Below are 26412 nucleotides of genomic sequence, written 5' to 3' on the forward strand. Positions count from 1 at the left end.
AGCCCACATATCCGACCCATAGATCAGTTTTGTTAAAAAGTCACTTACCCACCTGCCCGTTGCACCCGTGCACCGAGCCAAAGATCGCACGGGCGCCTCAAAATCGGCGTCGATTGCCTTAACAAGCCCTTTAATTAATGGCGGGCGCACTTCCTTGCGCGCCCACCCAGCTAAATATCGCGATGGCGCGAGGTGATGTCGGGACGCTCACCCGTCAGCGCGCGCCATTCACCATTTTAAGCGCTGACGTGCGGGGCCCGCCACCCACATGTCACCCAGAAAATTCTGTCCATGTAGTTTGTTTTGTTTAGATTTAAAACTATAGTTTCAGATTTAACTAAATCACTTTCAAACTCAAAATTTCTATCGTATTATGATCACTCTTCCCAAGAAACCCCATTGCAACAAGGTTATTAATTAACTCTCTCCTACTGGACAATACTAAATCCAAAGTAGCCTGTTCACTAATTGAAACCTCGATGTACTAATCTAGAAAACCTGTATAAGTTTCATGAACTCTTCTGCCACACTATTACTACGAATTTTGTTTGCCCAGTCTAGATAAATATTAAGAATATTAATATTACTGTATTAATCTCATTACATCCACCTCTAATTTCCTGATTTATACTCTGCCCTACACTATAACTACTGTTGAAGAGCCTATAAACAACCCCCAGCAATATTTTCTCCCTCTTGCTTTTTTTCTTCGCTTCACCCAAATTGATTCTACTTTCGATTTTCTAAGCTATTATCCTTACTCTCTACTGTTTTGTCCCAACTTTTATTTTCAGAGTTATCCTTCCTCCTTTTCCATTTTGCCCATCAAGTTAAGCACCCTGGAATATTTAGTTCCCAGCACTGGTTATTCTGCAACTATGTCTCCACAAGGGCTATTAGATCAAACCTATTAATTTCAATCTGTACTATCAATTTGTTGTGAATGCTTTACACATTTGGATATAGGGTTTTTACCTTTAACTTTTTTTTAATAACTTTCCTTGATGTTAGTTTGGTCACCAAGGCCCTATTTATCTTTAATACTCTCACTGTCCCTTCCTGACCCACTCTGCTTATTTTTACTGAAAATGCTGCTCTGCTCCAGAGCCTTGACAGTTCCCTTACTGCTTTTTAATTTACCCTTTCCTGAATTCTCCGACCATCCCCCTTTATTAACTCAAAGCCCTGTCCACTGCCGTTGTTATTCCAGGATACTGGTCCCAGACTGATTTAAGTGGAGCTGGTCCCAATGGAACACCCCCTTCCTTCTACGGAACTGGGGCCAGTAGCCCAGGAAGCAAAGCCCCTGTCTCTCACACCACTCCTTCAGCCACATATTTAACCTTCTAAACTATTCTACCCTCTGCCAACCAGCATGTAGCCAAGGTGACAGCTCAGAGATTATTACTCTTCAGGTTCTCTTTTTAATATGCACCCTAACTCCACCAAACCTCTCAGCAGTATCAAATTCCTCAATCTACCTAAAGCAAATAATGTTCTAATTTCACCATCTGCCATGGTGGGATTCAAACCCGGGTCTCCGGAGCATTACCCTGGGTCTCTGGAATACCAGTCCAGTGAAAATACCACTATGCCACAGCCTCCCCCGTTAGATAGGCCCTGACAACATTCCAGCAATTGTACTGAATGCTTGTGCTCCAGAACTAGTTGCACCCTTAGCCAAGCTGTTCCAGTACAGCTACAACACTGGCATCTACCTGGCAATGTGGAAAACTGCCCAGGTATGTCCTGTCCACAAAAATTAGGACAAATCCAACCCAGTCAGTTACCAACCCATCAGACTATTCTCGATCATCAAAGTGTTGGAATAGGTCGTCGACAGTGCTATCAAGCAGCACTTAATCAGCAATAACCTGCTCACTGACGCTCAGTTTGGATTCCGCCAGGGCCACTCAGCTTATGACCTCATTACAGCCTGGTTCAAACATGGACAAAAGAGCTGAACTCAAGAGGCGAGGTGAGGTGGTGGCATAGTGATATTATCACTGGACTGGTAATCCAGAGACCCAGTGCAAAGCCTGAGTTCAAATCCCATCATGGCAGATGGTCAATTCCTAATATTTGAATTCAATAATAATCTAGAATTATAACTCTGATAATGACCATGAAAGCATTGCCGACTGTAGTAAAAACCCATCTAGTCACTAATGGAAATCTGTTGTCCTTGCCTGGCCTGGGCTACATGTGACTCCAGCAATGTGGCTGACTCTTAAAGACATTCTGGGATGGGCAATAAATGCCCATGGGATGCCCACAACCCATGAATGAATAAAAAAGTGACTGACCGTGACATCAAGGCAGCATTTAACTGAGTATGGCGTCCACTGGTTGGAGTTATGACTAGCACAAAGGAAGATGGTTGTGGCTGTTGGACATCAATCATGAGTTCCTCAAGGCAATGTCCAAGGCCCAACCATCTTTAGCTGGTTCGTCAATGACCTCCCCTCCACCATAAGGTCATAATGATGATTGTGCAATGTTCAGCAACATTTGCAACTCCTCAGATACTGAAGCAGCCTGTATACGCAACAAGGCCTGAACAACATTCAGGCATGGGCTAATAAGTGGTAAGTAATATTAGCACCACACAAGTGCTAGTGACCATCTCCAACAAGAGAGAATCCAACCATCTCCCCTTGACATTCAATGGCATTATCATTGTTGAATCCCCCACTATATCAACAGGTTACGGTTGACCAGAAACTGAACTGGATCAGCCACATAAATACTGTGGCTACAAGAGCAGGTTGGAGACTGGGAATTCTGCGAAACACCACCACCAGGAAGTTCCCCTCCAAGCCACTCACCATCCTGACTTGAAAATATATCGCTGTTCCTTCAATGTCGCTGGGTCAGAATCCTGGAACTCCCTTCCCAACAGCACTGTGGGCATACCTACTCCACGTGGACTGCAGCGGTTCAAGAAGGTAGCTCACCAACACCTTCTCAAGGGGAATTAGGAAAGAGCAATAAATGCTGGCCAAGCCAGCGACCCCCACATCCCATAAATGAATAAAAAAAGTAACTTGCCTCCTGACTCCCCAAAGCCCATCCACCAACTACAAGGCACCAGTCAAGAGTGATGGATTACTTTCCACTTGCCTGGATGAGTGCAGCTCCAACAACACTAAGCTTGACACCATCCAGGACAAAGCAGCCCACTTGACTTTCACCCCATCCACCACCTTCACCATCCACCCCATCCACCCCTTCCACCACTGACGCTCATTGACAGCAGTGCGTACCATCTACAAAATGCACTGCATCAACTCACCAAGGCTCCTTAGACAGCACCTTCCACTCTGATGAGCTAGAAGAAGGGCAGCAGATGCATGGGAACACCACCACGTGCAAGTACCCCTCCAACCAACACACCATCCTGACTTGGATCTATATCACAGTTCCTTCAGTGTTGCTGGGTCAAAATCCTGGAGCTCCATCCCTAACAGCACTGTGGGTGTACCTACACCACATGGGCTGCAGCAGTTAATTAAATACAAATCTCTAAGTGAATACAGTAGAATCAAATACCAAAGCTTCTTCCCTGATTGCTAAGGCAATTAGGTTTTATCAAGCTAAGCCCTAGATAAAAGTAAACAAAGTGTTTGTGGCTAAAATTTATAGTATCTTTGGATTTCAGTTCATGGCTCAGATTTGCTTAAAAGGGTTGGAGAGCTGCCATTCACATTGTGACAACTAGATGGAGTTGGAAGCAATGCTCATGGAATTATGGTCAGAAGGAAAGCAAGATCATCAGAGGGCACTGCAGTCTGTACTTTATACAACATTCACATAAATAAGCATTGCTTCAGATTGTTTGCCAGCTCCTCTCATCTTAGATCACCTTCCTTGGTAAATCTTAGCCTTTAATGGAGAGCGTTCACTAAACCTATAACTAGGCACATTGTTGATAATCTGCCCAAGTCAACGAAAAAAAACCTCTTGATTTAGTCATTTCTAATCCACTGGAATTATTGTTGCACCTCAACAAAATCAGTCTGCAGTCTTCCATAAATGGTAGGACATCATAACAGACTTTCTAATACAGAATACATCAGAATTGGTTTCTCCTCTCACTGCAAAAAAATTGGAAGATTGAAACTCGATAATTAACACAGAACCAGATGCAAGATAGACTGCTCTGGACTGAAACAGCTGGGCGAAAAGTGTGTGCGCAATATTTTACAGTAATGTTAAAAAAAAATGTTTTAATACTTCATTGCCTGCAAAGTGCTTTGGGACATCGTGCAGTTATGAAAGGTGCTTTTCATAAAAAGCAAGAACTTTTCCTAAACAATCATTGATGTTAAATTATTCCGGATGCGACTCCATGTTTGGACAGCACTTGTTGAACAATCCCGAGTGTGCTAAAAATTACACGAACAGCCAATTTATTATCAGCCTCAGTGTGACTCACATATTCATACACAGGGACCTGACCTCAGCAGGAAAATGGCACATATCCAGGCATTGCACTTTTATTGCATTAAACAAAAGAGCAGGGGGTCAATAGCTCCCTGGTGCATTCTCCATGGAAATGCCTCGACCAGAGTTGACTTGCTAACCAATCAGCACCCTTTTCTCATGCAGTATAAGCTGCTGTTCCCTTCAAAATTTGGCATTCTTGCTTCTATCCTGATGAGTGCATGACAAAAAACTTCGACCACAGGTCTCTTTCTCAGCAATATTCCTATAAGTCTTCCCTTTTCTTCAACCAAGGATGCCTCTGCACCATGGTTGACAAGCCCCTCGATTGTATCAGATATCCCACACATCTGCCCTCACCCCTCCCCTCCCAGAACCATGAAAAGGGTTGCTCCTGTCCTCTCACCTCACCAGTCTCCACATTAGACAAATCCTGCTCCACCATTTTTGCCATCACCGCCAAACACATCTTCCCCTCTCCTTTCAACACTACAAAGGGACCATTTATCTGCAACGTTCTGGTCCACTCTCCTTACCCACTCCCCTTCCTATGCACCTTTCCATGCTAGCACAGAAAATGCAACACCTACCATTTTAATTTTGCCCTTCTCATCATCCAAGGCCCAAATACTCCTGCCAAGTGAAACAACAATTTATTTATCTCCTCTACATTAGGCAGTCCAAACGCAGGTTGGATGACCACTTTGCTAAACATTTCCATTTACTTCGTAACTTTGAGCTTCTGGTCACTCATCATTTTAATTCTCCATCCCACTCCCATTCTAACCATGGCCTCCTATGCTGTTCCATTGAATCTCAAGGGAAGCTTCTGGAACACCACCTTGTCTTTTGATTGGGCACTTAACAACCATCTGGATTGAACATTGAATTCAACAATTTCAGGTCCTAATCCATTCCTCCCTTTTTTTTCAAGTTACTGATAATTCTGCTGTTTCTATTTACATCTTCAAGGACCATTTTTTGTTTTGTTACTTATCTCATTACAACCACTTTTTTGCCTAGCCGCATCATCTATTTCATCATTTCATCACTCCTGTATTCCTCCTTATCTTGTCTTCCATTCCCCCATTCCTCGCTGCTATACTTATTTTAAACTTGTTATATTTTTAAACTTTTGCCAGTTCTGATTAAAGGTCAACAACCAGAACAATAAATGCTTTTCTCTCCACGGATGCTGCCCGACCCGCTGAGTATTTTCAGCAGTTCCTGTTTATATTTCATTTCTTAGTGATGGTGACTTATTGAATCTTTTGCATATTTTAATCCTTCCCTGGAATCTGAGAATTTTAAAATTTTGTCACTGCCTCACAGCAGCCAAGCTCTAGTGTGAAATAAGCTCCCATGATCACTATGAATCATGCTCTCCTACAAGCTTCCTTCCCCTCTCACTGGGCTCTCAAGGGCTTTATTCCTGTACCTCGCCTGGAGCGCCACATATTGATACAATTAGCAGCATAGAATTACACAGAATACACAGCACAGAAAAGGCCATTCAGTCTAACCAGTCTATGCTGGGTTTATGCTTCATTGGAGCACCCTGCCATCCGTCCTCATCTAACCATCAGCTTAACCCTCTATTCACTTCCTCTTAAATGCATCTTTATTATTTGCCTCAAATAATCCCTGTGGTAGCGAGTTCCACATTCTCAGCATTCTGGATAAAGAAGTTTCTTCTAAATTCCCTATTTGAGTTCTTGGTGACTATAGTTTTGCTCTTCGCCACAAGTGGAAACACTTTGTCGACTGTATCAAAGCACTTCAGAATTTTAAATACCTCTATTAGGTCACTCTGCAGCCTGATATTTTCAAGAGAGATGAAACCAATCTGTTCATTCTTTTCCGATAAATACATCATCATAGTTCTGGTATCACTTTTGTAAATCTTTTTTGCACTACAGTTATGAACCTTGGTGATCTGAATTAAGATTCAACACAGGTTTAGCATAATTCCTGGACTTTTCAATTTTAGCCCTCTGGATATAAACCTTAGTGCTTGGTTTGCTTTGTCAATGGCCTTATTAACCTGTGTCACTACATGTAGTCATTTGTGTGTTTTATGATGATCCTGGACCAGACTCCCAAGTTCTTGGTGTGATTCAGTTAGGGACCAGTTATTTTTTGCTTAAAGTGGACAAAGTTCGAGATTCAAGACACTTGCTAAGCTAATAAAGCCACAAGATTCCACAAGTTTTAAACAAACAAAATGAATTTTACTACACAAGGTCAAAAAGGTGAAACAATTTACAATATCTATCTTATCATTCAGGGTTAATAAGAGTAACATGTAAATTAACAGGCAAACTGTGGTCTAACACCCACACTATACATTAAATCGCAAATGCGACCAACACAGATCCCATGGATTTCAGAGCAACCCACCCAGATGTCAGTAAACACAGAGTCAACTAATGTCATTAAAACACTGTCTCTTTCTCCCACAAGGGACTCCATTCTTCACCTTCGAAGATATCTTAGAATTATCTCCAAAAGTCTCCGACTCAGACTACCTCGATGATGGCTCACCTTGCAGGGTTTCAATCTCATCTCCCGAGACTCCGTTCCCCTGGATTCCCGAGTCTGCATTCCAGCATCAGCTCATAAGCACAACTTCAACTTTTCAGCCACGCTGAGCAGAACACTACTGCTCCAAGGGGACCCTTTGCCCCAACACCCCACAGTGCAGAATCACCGAATTTCTGCTGCCTTCAGGCTGTCTCAGAAGGTGGTAGGGACCATCGCATCCCACTGGTCTGCCATCACTCACCTCAAGTTGGGTGGCCCCAGACTAGTATGGTGATGACCTGCCACAGGGTACATCTGCTTCAATGGGTGCTTGGGGCTTAGAGTCTCTGCTCAAAAAGTGGACAAATTCCATTGTACCAGGCAAACAAACAAAAAGCAAAAAGATGCCAACTCTTCAATTGGTAAGCTGGAATGGCAGGAGCATGTGCACAGGATTGACAGATGACTAGCAACTGGTTGATAATGTGTGCAAGACAGCCGTGAATGACATGGAGCTTGACAGGCTGAACATTGGCATAGATTCCCTACAAGAGACTAGGCTCATCAAGAGCGGATCACTGAACGAAAAACATTACAATCACCTGACAAGGGAAGGTTTCGGAAGAAACGTGAGAACAAGGTGTAGGCTTTTCCGTAAGGAGCTCTCCACTCCCAATGATAGACCACCACCACAATACCCCCACCCCGACAAATGGTTCAGAACATGTTCTCTCCATCCAGCTCTTAATTCAAACAGGATCAGTTAACCACATGAGTATCTTTGTTCCAATGCTGTGCTTCATAACAGAGGTGAAAGACCAGTTCTAAGGGGAGCTTGATACTATTATGAGCAAAATCCCTAAGTCAGAACATCTTTACCTACTGGGGGATTTCAACGCAACAGTGGGCACAGACCATGAGGCAAGGCCCTCCTACCTTGGACATCATGGCCTGGGAAAGGTAAATGAGAATGGACAGAGGCTACTTGAGCTTTGCTGTTACCAAGAGCTTCGAACAACTAACACCTTCTTTCAGAACAAACCATGTTACAAGGTATCCTGGAGACATCCAAGATCAGGGCATTGGCACCAGCTGGATCTGACCATCCAGATATGACTATCTGAACAGGATTCTCAACACACATAGTTGCAACAGCGCTGACTATAATACAGATCACTCCCTCGTGTGCACTAGGGTGAGCATGCAAGCCTTGAAGATTTTTCATTAAAAAGCAGAATTTTTTTTTATTCGTTCACGGGATGTGGGCTTCACAGGCTGGGCCAGCATTTAGTGTTCATCCCTAGTTATCCATGAGAAGGTGGTGATGAGCTGCCTTCTTGAACCGTTGCAGTCCATGTGGTGTGGGTACACCCACAGTGCTGTTAAGAATTAAGTTCCAGGATTTTGACCAGCAACAGTGAAGGAACTGCGACATATTTCCAACTCAGGATGGTGAGTGACTTGGAGGGGAACTTCCAGATGGTGGTGTTCCCATCTATCTGCTGCCCTTGTCCTTCTAGATGGTAGCGGTCGTAGGTTTGGAAGGTGCTATCTAAGGAGCCTTGATGAATTCCTGCAGTGCACCTTGTAGACGGTACACACTGCTGCTACTTTGCGTCGGTGGAGGGAGTGAATGTTTGTGGATGTGGTGCCAAAAAAGCGGACTGCTTTGTCCAGGGTGCTGTCAAGCTTCTTGAGTGTTGTGGGAGCTACACTTATCCAGGCAAGGAGGGAGCATTCCATCAAGCTCCTGACTTGTGCCTTGTAGATGGTGGACAGGCTTTGGGGAGTCAGGTGGTGAGTTACTCATCGCCTGATTCCTAGCCTCTGACCTGCTCTGTAGACACAGTATTTATATGGCTAGTCCAGTTCAGTTTCTGTTCAATGGTAACTCCCAGGATGTTGATCGTGGGGGATTCAGTGATGGTAACGCTATTGAACATCAAGGGACGATGGCTAGATTCTGTCCTGTTGGAGATGGTCATTGGCTGGCACTTGTGTGGCACGAATCTTACTTGCCACTTGTCAGCCCAAGCCTTGATATTGTCCAGGTCTGGCTGCATTTGGACATGGACTACTTCAGTATCTGAGGAATCGTGAATGGTGCTGAACAATGTGCAATCATCAGCGAACATCCCCACTTCTGACCTTATGATGGAAGGAAGGTCATTGATGAAGCAGCTGAAAATGGTTGTGCCTAGGACACTACCCTGAGGAACTCCTGCAGTGATGTCCTGGAGCTAAATGACTAACCAACAACCACACCCATCTTCCTTCGCGCTATGTTTGACCCCAACCAATGGAGAGTTCTCCCTGATTCCCATTGACTCCAGTTTTGCTAGGGCTCCTTGATGCCACCCACAGTCAAATGCGACCTTGATGTCAAGGGCAGTCACTCTCACCTTGCCTTGAGAGTTCAGCTCTTTTGTCCATGTTTGAACTAAGGCTATAATGAGGTCAGGAGCTGGGTGACCATGACAAAATCCAAACTGGGCGTCAGTGAGCAGGTTATTGCTAAGCAAGTACCACTTGACAGCACTGTTGATGACCCCTTCCATTACTTTACTGATGATCGAGAGTAGACCATTGGGGCAGTAATTGGGTGGGTTGGATTGGTCCTGCTTTGTGTGTACAGGACATACCTGGGCAATTTTCCACATAGCTGGGTAGATGCCAGTGTTGTAGCTGTACTGGAACAGCTTGGCTAGGGTCGAAGCGAGTTCTGGAACACAAGTCTTCAGTATTATTGCCAGAATATTGTCACACCCTATAGCCTTTGCACTATCCAGTGCCTTCAGCTGTTTCTTGATATCACGTGGAATAAATCGAATTGACTGAAGAATGGCATATGTGATGTTGGGGGCCTCCAGAGGAGGCCAAGATGGATCATCCACTCGGCACCTCTGGCTGAAGATTGTAGCAAAAGCTTCAGCCTTATCTTTTGCACTGATGTGCTGGGCTCCTCCATCATTGAGGATATTTGTGGAGCTTCCTCCTCCAGTGAGTTGTTGTCCACCACCATTCACGACTGGATGTGGCAGGACTGCAGAGCTTAGATCTGATCCGTTGGTTGTGGGGTCGCTTAGCTCTGTCTATCACTTGCCGCTTATGCCGTTTGGCACGCAACTAGTCCTGTGCATAGCTCCACCAGGTTGACACCTTTTTTTTAAGTTATGCCTGGTCCCTCGTTGGTTCCCTCACCACCTGCCACAGGCCCAGTGTAGCAGTTATGTCCTTTAGGACTCAGCCAGCTCAGTCAGTAATGCTACTGAGCCACTTTTGGTGATGGATATTGAAGTCCCCCACCCAGAGTACATTCTGTGCCCTTGCAACCCTCAGTGCTTCCTCCAAGTGATGTTTGACATGTAGGAGCTCTGAATCATCAGCTGAGAGAGGGCAGTCCATGGTAATCAGCAGGAGGTTTCTTTGCCCATGTTTGACCTGATGCCATGAGACTTCATGGGGTCCGAAGTCGATGTGTGTCCCCCCCCCCGCCCCCCCGGACTATATGCCACTGTGCCGTCACGTCTGCTGGATCTGTCCTGTCTGTGGGGCAGGACATATCCTGGGATGGTGGTGGTGGTGTCTGGGACGTTATCTGTAAGGTATGATTCCGTGAGGATGACTACGTCAGGCTGTTGCTTTTCTGAGAGTTTGACTAGTCTGTGCATTTTGATACAACTGAGTGGCTTGCTAGGCCATTTCAGAGGACATTTAAGAGCTACCACATTGCTGCGGGTCTGGAGTCACGTGGGTTAGACCAGCTAAGGACGGCAGATTTCCTTCCCTAAAAGGGCATTAGTGAACCAGTTGGGTTTTTACAACAATGGTTTCATGGTCATCATTAGATTTTTATTGAATTCAAATTCTACACAGGTGCCCAGGAGCATTACTCAGGGTCTCTGAATTACTAGTCCAGCGACAATACCACTACGCCATCGCCTCCTCCCACTGTCCTCATATCAAAGTCAGCCATACAGCCTACCCAGATAAAAACCAAAGGTTCCTCAAATCGATTGAACAGGCTCTCTCCAGCAATCCTACACAGAGTGGAACAATCTTCGAGACACCAGCTACAATAAGGCATTCTCAACATATGGGAACCAAGAGTGGAAAACTGCTGACTGGTTCAAGGCTAACATCACTACAATGAAACCTGCCATTGAAGATAAGTGGTCCCCTCTCATTAATACAAGAGAAATCCAAGCGAGAAAACCAGACTGCACTAATAGCTGTTCAAAGTGAAGACCAACAGACTGCTAGGCAGTGTGTCAATTACAACTGAGTCAGAACATTCAGGTGTCCTTCGACACAGGGAATGCTGGGGGCATGTGTGAAAGGATCAAAAGGTACAGGTCCATCAGCAAAGAAAACAAAGACAGGGGTGGTCATCACTGACTACAATAAACAGTTGGGAGAGATGGGTGGAACACTACCTTGAATTGTATTCTAGGAAAAACACTGTCACTGTGGAAGCTCGAGACACCGTAGAAAGCCTGCCTGTCATGGCAGAGCTGGATATCGAACCCACAGCAGGGGAGCTTAGTAAACTATTGACTCACTTGCCATGGGCAAAGCTCTGGGTGCTGTTGCTATACTACCTGAACTCATCTAGCACAGGAAACCAGCACTCCTGCAGCATCTGCACAAACTTCTCTATCTCTGCTGGAGAAAGCGGGCAGTGTCCCAAGATATGCGTGATACATTATTGTGGCCCTACACAAGAATAAGGGTGACCACAGCACGATTGCAACAATTATCAAGGCTACTAAGCACTGTGAGAAAAGTATTTGCCCGTGTTGCCCTTGGCAGATTGAAGATCCTAGCTGAATGCATTTACCCCGAATCCCAGTGTGGTTTCAGAACTGAAAGATCTGCAATTAACACGATCTTCTCAATCCATCAGCTGCAAGACAAATGCTGTGAACAAAGAAGAGCACCATATACTGCCTTCATCAATCGCATCAAGGCATTCAAACATGTGAGCAGAGGTGGTCTATTTAAGCTGGAGAAAATTGGCTGCCCACCAAAGCTGCTCAATGTGATCTCCTCTTTCCATGCCAACATGATGGGTAACGTCAGCTATGATGGGGCAACATCTGAACCCTTTGAGTTCCGCAGTGGGGTCGAAAAGGATTGTATTCTGGCAGCGGTCTTTGGCATATTCCTCTCTTTGCTGCTGTCATATACCTTCAGATCATCCACAGACAGTGTCCACTTACATACCAGGACTGGTTTAGCCTTGCTCACCTGAGAACCAAGAAAAAGCTGCATCAAGTACTCAGAGAGTCGCTCTACACTGACAATGCTGCACTAGCATTCCATAATCGAGGAATACCTGCAGCAGCAAATGGACAGACTTTCTGACGCCTGTAAAGAGTTTGTTGTGCCACCTAAGTTTACACAACCTTTCTTCATAATTTTGCCCTTGACACCCTGGCATCAGTTTGGTAAACTGGCATTGTATCCCCACGATGGTCAATATATCTTTCCTGAGGTGTAGTACACAGAACTGAACACATCATTCCTGACAGAATCTGACCAAGCTCTATACAACTGGAGCACTACTTCCTTCTCTTGATATTCTAATTCCCTTGAGATAAAGGCCAGCCTCTTATTACTTTTGGTACCTGTGCACGAGCTTTTGGTATTTTGTGTACATGAACACTCACATCCTTTTGTTCCTTTATAGTTCAGGTTTTCTCACTATTAAGAACTTTAACAAATTACAACTTGCAACTGAAAAAAAGTAACATTAAATACCAAATGAAATTAAATACACAATTTTTTTTCAAGCTTCATGAACATTAGAATTCTCATGTATATTCAGCATAAAATGCTCTCAAAGCTTCATAGGGGCATTAGAATATTACAATTTATTGTCTCATGTAAATTGTAATTGCCATTCCCACCATACCCAATCTGGGTTTTTGCTTTGTGGGAGGTGTTGAAAGATAGTTCATGTTTGGCTAATTTAGTTTTTTTGAGGGGGCCATTAGCATTGTAGACAGGAGTGTGTCTATGAATGTTGCTTCCATAGATTGTTGCGTATTGGGATCAAGGTATGTGGAGCAAAAGGTGAACAGAGTTGAGGTACAGATCAGCCACGATGTAACTGAATGGTGGAACAGGCTTGAAAGGTTGAGGGGCCTACTCCTGTTCCCATAATCGTAATATTCCCAAGAATAATTCTGCCACTAGAACAGGTATGTGTAAACAATCCTTACGCCTGTAGTTTTAAGTACAGAAGCACAACAAGAACAAAGCAAGTTGCACAAATTAAACTAACTTTTCATGCCATTAAAACTATCAGTCTGTCTTTCCTCTACTCACCCTTTTTCTGTTGATACCTTGACTTTGTTCATTTTGGCTTAAATTCCTCTTTCACTTTGCCATTTCAAACATGCTGAAATGAAAACATTTTCATAAAATTAAGATATAATTTCTTTAAGAGTGTTTTAAAGTTTTCTTTAAAAACAAAGATAACTTTTTTGAGGATATGTACATTGTTTTTCAAGTGCTCTCCTCCTGATCTATTCCTTTCACTGTCTACTTTCCAGAATGTAAAGTTGACAGCTTGTTTCCAAATCACTGCCAATGTCACACTTGGTCACTTGAAAGAAAATGTTGGAAAGTGACTAAATGAACAGTCCTCTCTGTATTATCTCTCCTCCACCATTTTTAATGGCTGATATGCCTGGTTTCCTCGGTGTGGTGGGAGTTTCTACAACTGTGCTTATAATCGGCAATTCTGAGCTTGTTGGCCTGATGCTCTTTGGTACAACATGCTCACACTTCAGGGCACTGCTTCAGTCATGAGCAGCTTGATGTGCACAAGTCCCATTATATTATAGCTCATTGGGAGCTGTGAGTAAAGTCTAATGAATGCAACATATATTATTAATGCAACTGATTGCTGACAAGTATTACAACCAAGATTCTGCAATATAGTTGCTCATTAACACTAAAAGACTATCATGGCTTACACTGTCTCTCTCTCTGTCAGAATGGAGCTTAATAATAAATCATCAACAGATAATTGACATTTAGAAGAACTGGGAGAGCTCCTGGAGACAGGTGCTTAAAAGGGAAGTAAAATTTATGAAGGATACTTTTAGGAAGTACTTTATTTCCCTCATATAATCCTTTCTTAAAAGTATTTAATAATAGATAAAGCAATGAATATCCATTATCTGAAATATTAGTCATTTTTCTGACACAACACATTTAAAGTCTCCTATTCTTAATCAATCCAGTGATGTCAATTTGCAGTCACATGGATCTTTGAATAGCTGCACCCATTAACAGGTGCCAGTGCTCCAGATCAGCCTGTACATCAATTCAGACTTGTCAAGTATGCAGTAGCATGCGTCAGTTGGTCAATCACATGGCTCTGGCTAGTCTCCTAAGAGTGGTTCAACCTGCTGATCCCAATAGAAATCAATGGAGTAGCCATGTGGTTCCTCCATGTATCGGACTTAATGTATATTACTGAGGAATCAGAAATCTGAAATGGAAGGTCCCCAGGGTCCTCAGGATACCAGGAAATCGTCAATCATGTAGTAGATATATTTATGGTTGTACTTTCTTAAAAACAACCTGAGGAGGGAGTACCTTGAACAGAAATATGCCCACAGAGCTTCTTTCAAGAGGTTTATCCAGTTTTTTTTATTTTCCCTTGACTCTGGTTTAAGGGTCTAAAGTGGTCTTATCCTCAAGTATTTATTGCAAGGAGAATGGGAAAACAATATTTTACTACAATGAAAAATTTCAATCAAGCAGCTTGCCAGGTGAAATGAACTCTTCATTTTTTAAGTGGATAATTATTTTGCACAGCATGCCAGCTCCTGCAGACAAGGATCCAGAATCAATCCCGTCTGTAGTGGGAGAGATCATCTCAGCTAACGCAGCAACAGGAGTACTCAAGCAGCTTCAGCACCACTGGATTAGAAATATTATTTGGGAATCCCATCCAAATCAATCATCAATGATCCCCTTCGGCAAAGCTACAAAAAGACAAGATGAGAATCAAGTTCGACTGCCCAGCACTGTTGAATAGCCTGCTAATTACATTGGGGCCCTTTATTAAAGGCGTGATATAAATGCAGTTTTTGATGTCTAGGGTTATACATTTAAAATGGCCAGTGGCAGCAATGGAAGGAAACTCCAGCCGCTTGTATTACAATCGAATTGTTTCTGCTTCCCCTTCTGCTGCCCTGGCTGAGATTATCTCACTCCCTCCTGACGGAATTGATTCTATGTCCTTGTCTGCAAGAATTGGTACACTGTGTGGAAACATTTATCCACTTAAAAGTGAAGAGCTTGTTTCACATGGCAAGCTACTTCATTGAATTTTTTTCACTGTAATAAAACAATTATTTCCTCTTTCTCCTTGCAACAAAAACTTGAGGATAAAACCAGTTTAGGCCCTTAAACCAGAGTCAGGGGGAAATAAAAGCTGGGATAAAACCTCTTGACAGGAGCAAGATACTCCCTCCCCAGTATCTTCGTGCTGGCATCCACATATATTTCCCTAAAGAATTAATCTAACTTTCTTTGTAGTATACAGAAACAAAAGCAAAAGGTGAATGCATTTCTCTAAATTACCTATAACTGCAAGAACCATTTCCAGCACAAGTTTATAAATGCTCAGAAAGTTTCTGTGACAAATGGAGACAGTGTAGGTTGATTTCGGGAATACAGGTAAAAAGTTAAGGCAATGTTGAATAATCTACCGCAGGTGTGGATTTCCAGTCTTACTAATTGTTTAAAAGAAGTTCAACTTCAACATAAAAAACTGCCCCCTAGTTAACTCCCCGTTTCACTTTATAATCTGGCACTACCATTCACTGTATTACTTCTCAGTAATTTTGCAATTGACTTACGGTGGTGGTAGGAATGACTATCAGCCTGCACATACCACTGATGTTTCCCTTCCCTTTTAAATGAATATAAAATGTTTCAAATATTAGCCGAAAAAATATACCTGCAATCTTATAAACATCAACTTATGTGTGATCACTATATTACCCATTACACTCAGAGCAATTATACAAGGATTCTGCTGTTCCAAGCTGTTCACAACAGAACTGAAAGATGAAATTTTCTAACAGTGACATGGTCATGGTCTTTTAACCACCACTAGTTTGCAAAAGTGACTTATGTTTATTGAAATGATTGTACTCAGAGAAAAGGCTGCTACCAACTGAATGTAGTATCTAGGCTAATACTTCAGAGCAGGGCTGTTACTTAAAGCATTATAGCTGTGCCAAAATATTTTGATTGCAAAGCAATTTTAAAAATGCACTAACATAGACGCTTGCTTTGTCCTGAAGTTAAACCAAAAGAAGGCAACACATCTAAGTGAATTGTGATCTTACATCTGGAGATGTTCAGGAAATTACTGCATTAATTTGATAAACTTGATTCAACTACAGATGACAGCTTTGATTTTCCTAGCTCTTGCAACTTCAAACGGTATCAGAGGTATATCCCAAACAATGTGTTTCTGATTTATCAATTCTTTTTATATCACAATACTGCAACTTGTGTGGAGACGGTCTCGTGGAATTCAGTGAGCCATAATAGCAGTAAATAAGAATTAGAGCTCAAACACTACCCCAGGTTTAATATGATCAGTAAAGTTAAGGAAATGTCATTTTCTTTGTTACTTCGACAACTAAGGGAAAAACATGGAGGTTACAACATCCGAAAAATTGAGTAGATTGCTGGAGTGTTTCTTCCTATAGTCGTTTTAGTAAGGCTAATCCATAATTTATAATTTGATCATGTTTTACTTCCATTATCCACTGTCTACAAGATTACAATAAGAGTCAAGCCATATCCAACAAGATAAATACGACAAGGGTTTCTGTTCTACTCTTGGGCTTCTATACAATATTGATGTGTGCATATTCAATGGAGCTCTTCTCACTTTCAGGCACAAACACAAGAGGCATATCTAGTTTAAAAGTCTAAAGAGCTAGCAGATAGACTATAATTGTGTGTTTAGCTTAGGTGTGCATTTCTTGGGTGTCAGCTGCGTTAGGGTTAAGGTGAAAAGATGATTTGTTGAGTGGACATGACTATATTTGTGATCGATCGCATGTTCATCATTAAAACATAAAGGAACCTAATGAATTATTCAGCCGCTATCAAAATAAAAACTTTCACCTCCAAAATATAATGCATCCCATCACTTTTTTTAAAAATACAATGTATTGGAATTACAATAATTTACAGCATATTCACTGCTTTCTCTTATTTTAACCTGAACTTCAATATTTGCAACATTGTTTAAAATTTATTTTATTTAAATTTCAATTTTGTCCACTTTCCACATCAGTCATCCATTCCCTTGTTTCCCACTGGAACTTAAGTTTGATTACTTTCCAACTCATGCCCTTCCCACTTCTCTATGCATTCCACTCAACTCATAACTGAAGGAGGAGGTGGAAGCACTTATGTTGATCATATCTCAATTGCTCATGCACCAAAGCCCCCTGAACTTCAACCTACCTTTGCCTAAAAATATCTTTCTCCCCCTGCCCAAAAAAAAATCATATCTATTGTTCTCCTAAAACAGTTACGGAGGTTGTGGGAGGGTGGGTGGGGGTCAGGGAGCTTATGCTTTTCTTACCCTCCCATTTCTTTAGTCACCCTGTACAATGGGCTGAATTGAGTCAGCCCAACAGGGGTCTCACCCACTGGATGAACAACCAGTGGGGAACCCATGTCAACTCTGTGGAGGAGGCAAAATAGTATTTAGTTCCCTCAGGCATCGAGTGCCTGATAACGAAGGACCCCGTCCCGGGAGGCTGCTGGAAAAAATCCAACAATGCTTGCTGAGCGGCCTTCAGGAGGTACGGGAAAGCCGTGCGACTCCCATTTAATCCCTGAGCCACTACTGAGTTGTGCTGGCCTCAGGGATAATGGGTGTCAATTGACTCATTAATGTGCCTAATGTGCCTAACTGACATCCTGCTGCTGGTGACTGGGAATCCCACTTCAGCTCTTTCCGCCCTTCAACTTAATCAGGGAAGTTTTGCTGCCACCAGGTGGGGCCTCTCCTGCAATTAAGTGGGCCCGGCCACCATGATTCCCGCCACGACGGGCTGCATTTGGGTCGATGATGCTCCCAGTACTCTGTCATTGCTGCTCCAGAATCAAAGGCTAAAAGGTTCAAAAGTAATTGTCAAATTGATCACACTTACCTACAAGAAAGTACGTGGCGCAGTTCAAGCCATGAGATATTACTAGGGAGGAGTATTTAGGTGTGATACTGCATTCTAACTCTGGTGCACCACACTAGGGATCCTACAAAGTGCTCTACTGCATAATAAATAGGTACTCTGGATAACATCCTGCAAGCATCAATCAGAATTCTTAATTTCTCCTGAAGTTGTTTACAGAGGTGTCAGTCTGTCCAGGGTAAGGCAAATTAAAGTTGACCACATGTACCTGAAGTACCAAAATCAGCATGTCTGCAAAAAGCACCTTGAATTCCAAAAACCTTCATATTGTGTTAGAAGCTATGCATTTCCCTCACATCTGCAAGCAAAGCAAATGAGAACTTTAGCCCCTTCTGTATCCCTTAATTCATCTGTTTGAGAATAAAAAGTTAGGTTTGCTGAATTAGGTGTTACCATGTACTGAAACACATTTAATATTTGCATAATGGAAGAAAGTTTGCTTTCAAATAATATGGGGCTGTTAGAACTAAAATACATCATGTAAAAAATTCTTTAATGCGGTTAGTTAGTTTAAATCACTAAGAGCAAGTACATGCTAATCAAAATTCTTGTGAAAAATGTAACTGGGTCTGGGGCATTCCAGAAGCTATGGCACGGCAAGAACAGAAGGTTCAGAAACACGAGTTCCATACTCGAGAGCTCAAGAGAAACAAAACCAAAGCTTTACCAAGGCAAATCTAAGATTTTGATGAATGCAAAGACTGGTTGTTTCAAAGCCACTTTTACACATAATCATCATTGCAAAGACTAGGGAAAACACGTCGAAAACATGACAGTTTACATTTGAAAGCATTACCAGCAACATAGAGATGTCTATTTTCTGGAATGTCCCAACTTTGGAGGTTGTCAAACATTATTTACATTCCTGCCTGAAAACAGGAACATTATTTACATTTTTTCCTGAAAACAGGACTGGTCCTGGAAGAAAAAAATTATCTTAAGGGGCAGCATAAAGTAGAACATGATGTGGGATTTTTGGGTCACAGGAGGGATCTTTTCTGTAGTTTAAGGAACAAGTTGCCTACTTGATAGTAGCTAATCAATGTGTTTTTTGGTGTAAAAGTCTTAAAATGTAAAATCTTGTATAATTTTTCCAATCAGTAAGTGAAAATTCAAATACCTAGGGGATTGTAACATTTTCAGCATGCGCTATAAAACAACTACAAACTTTCCATACTGAGTGCAACAATTTGAGACACCTCTATTATATTTTAAATACAACCAAAAAAAATTGAAAATTTGTTTTAGAAATAGCTAACATTAAGAGGGAGATTGGGTTAAAATGGAGATTCCTTTTCCCTTTGAAACAATTAAGGATGGAACTCAGTTGGTCTCAAGTTGCAGGCAAGTTCTTTGCACAGTACTTTAGCTCGGATTCAGGAAGGGTCCTTGATGCTGATCAAATTATTGCTCCTTTGAATCACAGGTAGATATCTGTAGATTCAAAAACATGTGCAGTTTACATTTCTCACAGGCGTTAACTTGTGAGTTTATAATTAAATGTATTATTTTCTAAATGGCTCAACTAGCATATGGGGCCCTTACAGGAAGATGTTAAAAATGTCTATGTTTAAAGCATCAGCAAGTCTTGAGATAACTGCCAGCAAGCTTATTAGTATAAATACAAATAACTATCATAAGTGTCTTCAATCACGATTTAGATATAACTATTCTTTATTCAGGTACATTTTGATCCGGAATATATACTGCAGACTTTTGTCAGTATCTTTAGTTCAGTTTCTGGAATCCATGCTTGGACTCGATAAGAATCAAATATCATGTTGCATTGCTGAAGGTTTATGAAAAGACTTTCATCTAAAAGCGAATATCGTATTGCATTCACTGCAAGAAACACAATCTACAGAAGGTATTTTAATCTTTTGTAGACTGATTGTGTCTTTATTGTTTTCTAAGTGTTTGTATCATCCATGACTTACTGTTCTATCTAGTTAGCTTACATGAAAACAAAGAAATAGAAGGCTGAAAGGGTTACATGAAGAGCAGTAGGTGCAGACTTGTGTGGAGTATAATGACTGGCATGGACTGAGTGGATCAAACTACCTGCTCCTGTGTGTACCTTCTATATATATTTTACATCTATATCTTGAGCTAGCAGCAATAGTCCAGTGGACAAGAAAACAATGAGTATCCTACATGGTCTTCAATGCATTATACTTAGTTTAGGAGCGCTCAGTAATTCCTTGGCACAATTTCACTTGCCTCAGTTCATAGGAGATTCAATCTGCTTATGGAAACTGTCTTGTTTTGCTTGGGATTTTGCATATAAATTCCATACCAATTATACGGGCCAAATTTTAACATTCATCTTTCAAAAATATGTTTAATAAAATATTTGATGGAAATTACTTTTATTACCTTACAATCATTAAGTAAATGCAAGTACAAACAACTGATGGTAAGCAGGAATTCCTAATCTTTCCTAAAAATGCAATATCACAGTAATCAATATTATTAGCAAACACAATGTTCTGATTTGCTTTTAATAAGAATTACAGAGGCATTTATTCTAATTTGAATCAGGCATTCAACTGTTACAGAAAAATATACATTAAATTGAAGGTGCGGTTTAAAGTGGCAACCTTAATACTGATAGCAGTAGGCAAGCAGCAACCAAGTCCAATCTTCTCGAGCACCAGTTCAATAATTTCCCTTATTTTGATTTACATATTGCTCTGGCTTGATATATTTGTAGTTTAAAATCTAAAGGTGCGTTCAAATATTTTGGCATATGAAAAACTTGGTCTAATCAGGTTAGGATTTTCTGATACTAGTTAATTAGTACTGATTTTTATAAAATCACATAATTAAAAAACTGTACTTCTAGGTTTTACTGTGGCAACACAGTGCACCAAAGCTGAGGCAACTGAGGGACACTAGCCAAATGGAAAGACAGGGCCTGTCACTGATCAAACTGACCGCCAGTCAGCATTTTTCATTACATAGACCCTTTCTACAAAAGTGGATTTCCTGGTTTCGATATTTCAGGCTTATAACATGCCACTGAACATTTTTTTTAAAGCAAGCGGAAGGCAAACGCGTCCGCAGAAATAAATTCCTACCGTATAATGATGTGAGGTTGTTGCTTGCTCCGTTCCGTGTAGGGAGAAGAGTTATCGTAGAAAGCACCGTCTGCGACGGAACGCGGCTGTTTGGATACAAACCTCTCGAACGCCCCAGCGCTTATTCGAATAGCAGGGCACGTCGCCGTGCGCCTGCATCAGCCATCGAGACACACCCCTGCAAAACTATGCCATTCACCCAAGGCTCTTCCGTTTCCACAGAGGCTCTTATTTCAAGGGTTTAAAATGCAATATATTTTGAGTAATCCAATTCTGAAAATTCACTATGGGCGCAGTTTATGTTGTAAAATATTATGTTGTGGCTCATGTTGTCATGGGTTTGCATTCGGTCTCGTTTTCGAAAATATCGTAAACGGTATTCTTGACATTTCCAACAGTTCCCTATATTTATAGTCAGGTACATCTTTCGCATGACGCCCGTACAGTTGCTGTATTATACGACGGGGTATTAATTTGGTATTTTACATCCATGAGTATTGTTTTAATCATGTATAATACTTGAATCTCGAATGCAGGTTTTTTTTTTCATTTATTGCCTGTTGGAACTATAATATTCCATTCATTTGGTACTGCATTGATATATTGATAGCCTTGATATGCTAAAGTTACTGTGCCACTATTTACATCTGGATGACAACTGGAAAGAACTTGTTTAACTCAGTTACTTTGTAATTTCCACCCCAAGCCAGGTAATTACTCATTAGGAGTGAAGCTTGCTGTTATGTCGTATGGTTCCCAGGAGTTCAAAATAGTCACACTGTTTAGTGTAGGTTCAGAGAGTGTAGTGCAGTACTAAGTGATGTGGCATCCTGGATACTTATGTACATATGCACATAATATAGCTCCTAACTTCTCAAATAAAAAATCCCTTTCTTTAAAAAAAGTGCTTCTTTATATCAATATAACTCTTCCAATTAGTTTAGACATTAAAGTTGAGAATTAACTTTAACTAGAAACAAGTTCTAAAACTGAACTGAACACCGTAAAGGTCTTTTATAGCTTTTTTCCCTCAAAAACACTATTCATGGTATCACTCAGGTGTTAAAATGTTGCACCACTTCTTCAGAGTTAAACCAGCAAGCTGCAATTGGTCTTTTGCCTGACAGTACTTCTCCTCAAGCTCTGCATTATGATTCTGAAGCTTGTGTTTCGCTTCCAACCACTATGCGCCTGTCTTCCATCAGTTTTTCAGCTTCCTGCCGGTCCCACTCGACTTGGCTTCCAGCATTTCGGATTTCCTCTTTTAAATTCTCCAGCAGTTTGTTATTAGTCTTCAGTAAATCATTCTCCCGATTGTTATATAGTGCTGTAAGAAGCAGCTTACACTGCCCTCTTTCAAGTTCTTCTATTCAAAACACGTACTGTTGAGGTTTTGACCAGAAGTTCAGGATCTCTCTCTTGTATGCCTCCTCTGCTAACTGCACAACATGCAGTTTCTCTTCCATATGCTCTGTTTCAGCTCATCACTCTGTCCCACTCAGCCTTCATTCTTGACTATATTCTCTAGCTCTAACTTTTCATCTTGGAGTGTTGTAAGTTTCTGGAAAGCTTCTTTAGCTGCCTGAACTTTCTGAATTAGCTTATCTCCTTTTCTGTCAAGAACTTGTGTGGCTTTCAATATTGGCTTTGAGAATTTCAATATCTGCCTGCTAATCATTCATTTGGCTTTGCATGTTATCTCTCACAATGATGGAATTTTCTCGGTCTGTAGGCTCTATGACTCTTGCCACACTTTCTTTTCTTCCACCTCTTGGAGCTCTCTTTCAAGCTTTCCTTTTAGTTCTATTGGTACTTTAACGTGAGGGGTGAATCACTCATTTGTTCTCTGAATCAATGATGCTCCGATACTCAGGATCTTCAAAGCATCCAACCATCTCATCAAAACAGTCTGGAGGCATTTGGAGAAATTCTTTCTTGCTTTTGATCTGAGGGCACTTTTCGATGGATGCACTATCTCCAACCCTCAGTTGATACCTCCTTTATTTCATGTCTATTGCGATCAGTTGCAGCTCTCAGCCAACTGCTCAACCCAGGGTAGCAGGACCATCTGTTTCAGTGATGTAGAAAATGCAGTTAGTTTTTTCCTTTGTGTTCCCCCTCTGATTTGGGTCATTCCTAGCTTTTGAACCTGTTCCACCATATGCTGTCAGCATGATGTTGCTCAGTACCGATTTGCTTTCAAATTTTCATGGAATATCTTCTGCTATAGTCTGAGCAGGATGATGTTACAATGAGCTCCTGTATCAAGCTTCAGATTTATAGTTGTGCACTTATTTCTCACCTTTTTCCTGATTTGAATGGTTGAGAGAACTTCTTTTTTCTGTCGCATCCAGACATCTTATGCAGTTGTACGGTTCCCATGCTTATTGTGTCCTCAAACTCATCATCATCTTCCAGAGTTTGGATGTTTTAGTTCTTGTTACTTCATTTGCCCCGTTGCTCTGTCTCTGATAGCATGAGAATCAACTCATTTACCATTTTCTTTCTTCATTCTGCACATCTTTGTTGAGAGTGTGTTGGTTACAGATTGGTATGTCTTTAAAAAGTCTCCAGTGGGTTAACTATAAATCTTTATTAAAAACTAGACCTATTTACACATGTACAATAAAGGGTATAAGCTCGGAGCTGTCTACATGCTTAGGACTATACCAGTCTCTGCTCAACACCACAATGACCCTGTGTCATGTGCCTTCTTATATCACTGTGTGGGTGGTACTGCAATCAGTCCCACATTAACCCTATATGTGCCAGACCCTTATCCTACACCTCCCCCCAAGTCTATATCCAATGTATTTAGAGTTATACTAGTTTACTTCATGTCTTACATTATCAGTCCCATACCTTGGATGATTTTGACCCAGCGACAGTGAAGGAATGGCGATATATTTCCAAGTCAGGATGTTTAGTGGCTTGGAGGGGATCTTTCAGGTGGTGGTGTTCCCATGTGCCTGCTGCCCTTGTCCTTCTAGATGATAGATGTCGCGGGTTTCAAACGGTGCAATCTAAGGAGATTTGGTGAGTTCCTGCAGTATAACTTGTAGATAGTACACACTGCTGCCACTGTGCATAGGTGATGGAAGGAGTGAATGTTTGTCGAAGGGGTGCCAATCAAGCAGGCTGCTTTGTTCTGGATGGTGTCAAGTTTCATGAGTGTTGTTGGAGCTGCACTCATCCAGGCAAGTGGAGAATATTCAATCACACTTCTGACTTGTGCCTTGTAGATGGTGTACAGTCTTTGGAGAATGATAACACGAGTTATTCGTCAAAGGATTCTTAGTCTCCCCCTTAATGTCCCCATTAGCACATTCCTTAGATAATAACACCACCATCAACACCTCTTTGTCCTTTTGTCTGTGACATCTTTGGCAATCTCTTCTTTGCCTCCACCTATCACTGGCCCTCTATCCAGCTCTACCTGTCCCACACCCCTCTACCAACTTATGTTTCACCTCATTTCTACCTGTCCCACCCCCCTCTACCAACTTATGTTTCACCTTATTTCCTTAGTTCTGATGAAGAGTCATGTGGACTCGAAACGTCAACTGTGTTCCTCTCCGCAGATGCTGAGTTTTTCCAGCTATTTTTGTTTTTGTTTCAGATTTCCAGCATCCTCAGTGTTTTGCTTTTATTCTTAGCCTCTAACTTGCTCTTGTAGCCACAGTATTTATATGGCTAGTCCAGTGCATGTTCTGGTTAATGGTAACCTCCCCTCCGTCCGCCCCCCCCCCCCCCCCCCAAAGGATGTTGATAATGGGGGAATTCAGCGATAATAGTGCCATTGAATGTCAAGGGGCAATGGTTGGATTCTCTCTTGTTGGAAATGGTCATTGCTTGGCACTTATGTGGCACAAATGTTACTTGCCACTTCTCAGCCCAGGCCTGGATATTGTCTAGGTCTTGCTGCTTTTGGACATGGACAGCTTCAGTATCTGAGTCATGAATGGTGCTGAACATTGTGCAATCATCAGCGAACATCCCCACTTCTGACCTTATGATGGAAGGAAAGTCATTGATGAAGCAGTTGAAAATGGTTGGGCCTAGAACACTACCCTGAAGAACTCCTGCAATGATATCCTGGAACTCAGAAGTTGACCTCCAACAACCACAACCATCTTCCTTTGTGCTAGGTATGACTCCAACCAACTGACAGTTTCCACAATCAACAACCCCCACCCCCCAACCCCCAAACCCCATTGACTCATTTGCTAGGGTTCCAAGATGCCACACTTGGTCAAATGCTGCCTTGATGTCAAGGGAAGTCACTCTCCCCTCACCTCAGGAGTTCAACTCTTTTGTCCATGTTTGAACCAAGGTGTAATGAGGTCAAGAGCTGAGTGATCCTGGGTATCCCAAACTGAGTGTCAGTGAGTAGGTTATTGCTGAGCAAGTGCTGCTCGATAGCACTGCTGATTCCATCACTTTACTGATGATCGAGTGTAGACTGATGGAGCAGTAATTGGCCGGGTTGCATTTGTCCTGCTTTTTGTGCACAGGACTCACCTGGGCAATATTCCACATTGGCTGGTAGATGCCAGTGTTCAGTGCCATCAGCTGTTTCTTGATATCACCATGGAGTGAATAGAATTGGCTGAAGGCTAGCATCGATGACGCTGGGGTCCTCCGGAGGAGGCCGAGATGGATCATCCACTCAGCACTTCTGGCTGAAGATTGGTGCAAATGCTTCAGCCTTATCTTTTGCACTGATGTGCTCGGCTCGCCCATCATTAAGGATGGGGGTATTTGTGGAGCCTCCTCCTCCAGTGAGTTGTTTAATTGGCCACCACCATTCACGACTGGAAGTGGCAGGACTGCAGAGCTCAGATCTGATCCGTTGGTTGTGGAATTCTTTAGCTCTATCTAGCACTTGCTGCTTATGCTGTATGGCATGCAAGTAGTCCTGTGTTGTAGCTTCATCAGGTTGACACCTCTTTTTTATATATGCCTGGTTCTGTTCTTGGCATGCCCTCCTGCACTCTTCATTGAACCAAGGTTGCTCCCCTGCCTTGGTGCTAGTGGTAGAGTGGGGATTTGCCAGGCCATGAGGTTACAGATTGTGGCTGAATACAATTTTGCTGCTGCCGATGATCCAT

General features: G+C 42.0%; 1 protein-coding gene across 9 annotated transcripts in view; it reads right to left on the reverse strand.

The window, feature by feature from the left end:
* Nucleotides 1–26412, reverse strand: part of agtpbp1 (ATP/GTP binding carboxypeptidase 1) — a 360842-nt gene that overhangs the window by 319035 nt on the left and 15395 nt on the right. For 5 of the 9 annotated variants that reach the window (XM_078568039.1, XM_078568065.1, XM_078568001.1 and 2 more), the window contains exon 2: nucleotides 13303–13375. The exons of 2 other annotated variants lie outside the window; for them this stretch is intronic. In XM_078568039.1, coding sequence (XP_078424165.1) covers nucleotides 13303–13334 — 32 coding nt within the window. In that variant the 5' untranslated portion in view covers nucleotides 13335–13375. Of the gene's footprint in view, nucleotides 1–13302; nucleotides 13376–21301; nucleotides 21425–26412 lie in introns of those variants that run through there. 2 more of the 9 variants (XM_078568047.1, XM_078568020.1) reach the window with 2 other exon arrangements.

The sequence above is a fragment of the Cetorhinus maximus genome, chromosome 2 (assembly GCF_964194155.1).
Source record: "Cetorhinus maximus chromosome 2, sCetMax3.hap1.1, whole genome shotgun sequence".
Lineage (NCBI taxonomy): Eukaryota > Metazoa > Chordata > Chondrichthyes > Lamniformes > Cetorhinidae > Cetorhinus > Cetorhinus maximus.